Consider the following 4,282-nt stretch of genomic DNA (forward strand, 5'->3'; position numbering starts at 1 on the left):
AAAACAGTGCCAATTCAATAAAGGACACTACATATTGTGCCCAATATAAAAAAAAAATGAACATAAACACATTTTCTGACAACTTTGTTTAAAAAAATGAACTCAAATATATTATTGTGCCTATATTTTACATCTAAGGGCACGGTTATTTGTTTTTTATTATTTGTCATAAACTTATGGCCCACACCCCATTTTCCCTCTCTCCCTTTAACCCACCCACACCGCACCCCTCCTTCCCGTTCTCTCATCTCTCTCTGCCTCCTTTAGACTCTCTCTCCAACCCCCTTTCTCTCACTACCTTCCCCAGATCAAATCATGGAGGCTCTTGAGTTCCATTGTCGCCAGAAAACCTTGGTAGGAACCCTCCGCACACGATCTCCACAAGAAAGGATCTCGGAGCGGCGGGGAGTTGGCATCGGCGGAAAGTTCAGAATCAGAATCGGAGGAGGTAATCGCAGTTTTGGTAACTGAAGGGTCATCGAAGGGCAGTTTCTAGGGTTGGAGTGGGAGGCATTCAAACTCATCTTCATCCCAATACACAAAGCTGGTGAAGGAAGGTTTGGGAAGATGGATGCATGGTGAGTCCGAATCAGGAATCGGGTTGGGAATCGGGTCTGGTAGGGAGAGATCAGAAGGTGAGTCGGGTTAGGAGGCGGTGGTGAGGAAAAGGCGGGTGCGAGTCAAAAGAGGGAGTGAGGAGTAGTCGTCGTTGTCCTCATTTATTTCGTCACCGTAGCGTTTGAATTGGGAGTTGGCGACTTGGAGGGAGGAGGGAGAGAAGAGAAAGAGGATGATTAGTGTTTTCATCTTTATCTCCTTTCATTTTTAAAGTACGATTGTATACTTGTAAACGTGTGTTGGTTGTTCAGGTGCCATGGATATACAATATTATTTCTTTTCGTAATCGCGTGTTTTTAAGAGAAGCTGTTTTCTCTTACGATTTGATGTTATTTTGAATTGTTTTGATTAGTTCTGAAAGCTTTTAAATATCTGTGGAGTTGTAGATCAGATGTCCATTCATTGTGGAGTTCTGCGATCAAGGTCCTTCATGGTGTATACAACTAGACAATCTGTAATCAAGTTTAATTTTCCATGGGTGCAAAATTTCTTTGTAAAAGCAAACTTTAGTGTAATTTAATTGGCCAATTTAATCTCTCTTTCTATTCTTTTTCAGCTTCGAAAAGTAAATGATGAACAGAAGACTGGAATTCGGAAAACTGAACATGATCTTCAAGTTGCAAAGGTTTGTTGTCCGTTTATTTGCTACCTGAAACTATCAATTGCTATATGGTATTAATTTTTTTGATATCTCAGGAAGAAATGGTGAAGGAGAAGTTTGGGATTTCTTCGATATTTGAAGATTTGACTGAGGTAAGGAAATGGTAATGCTATAATTTTCTAATGCCTGCTGTTGTTGGCAACGTTGTTGTTATCACTTTAGGTTTAATTCTTGTGTCTTTGCCTCTTTTAGTGAGACTAGTCAATTAGTAAATTTATCAATTGCCTAAAGGTGGACTCTGTTATGGCCCCGTCTCTTATTAATCATATGCAAACTTTTAAGCTTGAATAACAGTGAAGCGTATCATGTTCTTGTTACCATTTACAAGTACTTTAAAATTAAGTTCACCATACTGTCAATAGTTAAATCCTGATATGACCCATGATCAGGTCCATGGAGGATGGCTTCCACATACATTTGGAGTTCATGTAGACTATTTTCAGGTAAATCCACGCAGATTAGTTGGATAACAATGTCAGTCTAATTTCATGACAAAGTATTTATGTGCAGACGTACATTGTGACTTACTGGAATGAGCTTGGAAGACCAGCCTTCAATCTGGGAATTGAAAAGGTGTGTATGTGATATTCCAAACTTTATTCGTTAAACTTCTCCAATAAAGATGTTCACTTGCCAGGTGAATAAACTGGAATAGCCAAGTATTCATTTATTTGTTTGTCCTCAGGCCTTAAAAATGAAAGCTCATGGTGAGGATTGGGCTGGGATCATCGTTGAAAGAATCAGAACTGTATGTTATCCCAAACTCTTCTTCATATAATACAAAATACAAAGTGAGACACGAGTTGTGTTTTATGGGATTAGGTGGCAAAATTTAAGTTTCAAAACTCGAGTTCTGAAGATGAGCATAAAGCAGCAAGAGCCTATCTTACTAATAAATTCTGAAGTCATTAGACTCAGCTTTGGTGTTTAACATCTTCCTTTTTCTGAACAATTAGTGTACAGTCAACTTTTCCATTTGAGATATTGAACCAAGTTGGCAACCTTTCTAATTCTTCCTCTTTTAATTTGAAGAACTGGATCCTAAGGTTGAAGAAACAGTATTTGGAATTTAAAGCCTATCTTGAACCAAACATTTGATTAGTCACTACAAAAACTACTGATGTATATCGTTCATCAAAGAGTTCTATATGACCACTTGTTTTCAAGGCACAAAATATGGTAGATCCTTACATTCAGGTGAGCCCCTCAAGAGAAATTTTTTAAATATATGGATTTGGTGGATGGAATTCTTTCTTATGGCATTTCTGTGTTATGGCAGGAAGCTAAGAAATATACCGAGCCATACATTGATCGGGTTGCAATGGTGACAAAAACACATTTAGATAAATTACAAGAAAGAAAATGCCAATGCAGTTCTCCTTGTTGCAAGCCAGGTGAGACATATGTACATCTATCCTCTCAAAACCTTGCACATTTCTTTTTCTTTCTGAAGTTTACTCTCTCTGACCACTATGAAATTTGTTTGCCCTCCAACTCATGAACTTCCCATCCTTGGTGAAAATGTGACTTGGTCTGCGATCTCTTGTAAGCCAAAATGACATTATTTAGGATAATTATCAACTTTTATTGTTGTAAGTATCAACTTTTGTCTTGCTTATCCACTTACTTATGTCCATAATTTCAAGGTACGGTGATGTTCTTATAGTGGAAAAACTTATATTTCAATTGCATATTGTTGGAGGCTCTATTCTTATGTATTAAAATTATGTTGTTTTACATTACTATAATCATTCAATAATTGAGTTTACTAATGTTGTTGTGTAGGAGGATAGGGAAAAACTATTTGAAGGAATACTTAAACAGAAATGGAAGATCTTCTCTTGATGATCATCTTCATTAATTCGTTTATGGAGCAGCATAGATTCGATGAGGTGCAAGACTTGCTGGGGAAGATGCATCTGTCCAAAAATGTCTGCTTTCAAGTTCTTTTTGCATTAGAGATTAAATATGTAACATTACAATATATGTTTGTGAGATTGAGAATGTATTGTAGGCTTTTTACATTTTATGACAAAAAAAAACCTCAATTTCAGTTTCATTTTTTCAAGTTATGATTTTTTTTTAATATTTAATTCATGCAGGCACAATTACATTTTAAGTGCCAACATGGCTGGAAATGGTAGTCTGACAACTTTGTCAGAATGTAGGCACAAAACACCCTTTATTTATGCTAACATCATGAGCATAGAACTCAATATTGTGCCCTCTGAGCAATGGTGACGCCCATAGAGGGCACAGACACAAAGATAGTAGCTGCACTGTTGCTATTGGTCTATGAGCACAATTGTTGGTGCTTTTTGGCCTCAAAGGGCACAAATAATTTATTGTGTGCAGTGCTCATTTTTGTTGTAGTGAAAGTTGTACAAAACTTTCGCTGTATTTTATTATTAGGATTTTTCAGTATATTTTGGAGTATCTTGTACTTTCATATTTTGATTGTTAGTGTAAAACGTGAGTCAATGTTTAGAAAGGAAAAAAAGGAATGTAAATAGGGTAAATACTAGAAATCCTTTGTTAAGTAGGATATTGTTTATACCCTTTATTATTTGTTTCCTTATAGAACAAGGATTGTGTATGTATATATTTCAAAAGAAGTAATACAAGTAATTATCCCGTAAAATTCTATTTGGCACCAAAGCCTAGTTGCCGTAACCCTAGAAACTGTAAACCATATTTGTTCTTCCACTGTTGTGCTTGTCTGACGTGGTCGTCGGGCTGTGACTGGTGCACGTATTGCAACATCTTTTTTGCTGCCGTGTTTTTTTGAAACTGTTGGAAGTATTGCAGCATCTTTTGCTGCCGTGCCTTTTGTTTTGAAATTGCGGCAACATTCTGTCTTGTTGCAGTTGCCGTGCCTTTTGTTTTGAAATTACAGCAACATTCTGTCTTGTTGCAGTTGCCGTAAGTTGGGTTTATCAAAATTGTAAGTTTCTTTACTGTTTATAAGTTGAGATGGCGAATTAAGGAGACGACTTTACTTTA

The 4,282-nt window shown here is 36.7% G+C and overlaps 1 protein-coding gene across 3 annotated transcripts; it reads left to right on the forward strand.

Annotated features, from left to right (window-relative positions):
- Positions 1 to 244: 244 nt before the first annotated feature.
- On the forward strand, positions 245 to 3,351 carry LOC103438477 (uncharacterized). 3 transcript variants are annotated; one of them, XR_011583210.1, is made up of 9 exons: positions 880 to 1,072; positions 1,175 to 1,243; positions 1,315 to 1,371; positions 1,669 to 1,722; positions 1,790 to 1,852; positions 1,965 to 2,202; positions 2,312 to 2,476; positions 2,559 to 2,673; positions 3,065 to 3,351. XR_011583210.1 is itself a non-coding variant. In XM_070825579.1 (7 exons), the coding sequence occupies exons 1-7, from the start codon at positions 316 to 318 to the stop codon at positions 2,055 to 2,057; spliced, it is 537 nt and encodes a 178-aa protein (XP_070681680.1). In that variant the 5' UTR covers positions 245 to 315; the 3' UTR covers positions 2,058 to 2,289. The 3 variants fall into 3 exon arrangements, 1 of the variants encoding a protein (XP_070681680.1); XR_011583209.1 differs by having other exon boundaries at positions 1,965 to 2,027; XM_070825579.1 differs by lacking the exons at positions 2,312 to 2,476; positions 2,559 to 2,673; positions 3,065 to 3,351 and adding an exon at positions 245 to 448 and having other exon boundaries at positions 1,005 to 1,072; positions 1,965 to 2,289.
- The last annotated feature ends 931 nt before the right edge of the window (positions 3,352 to 4,282 follow it).

The sequence above is a fragment of the Malus domestica genome, chromosome 01, assembly GCF_042453785.1.
Source record: "Malus domestica chromosome 01, GDT2T_hap1".
NCBI classification, from domain to species: domain Eukaryota; kingdom Viridiplantae; phylum Streptophyta; class Magnoliopsida; order Rosales; family Rosaceae; genus Malus; species Malus domestica.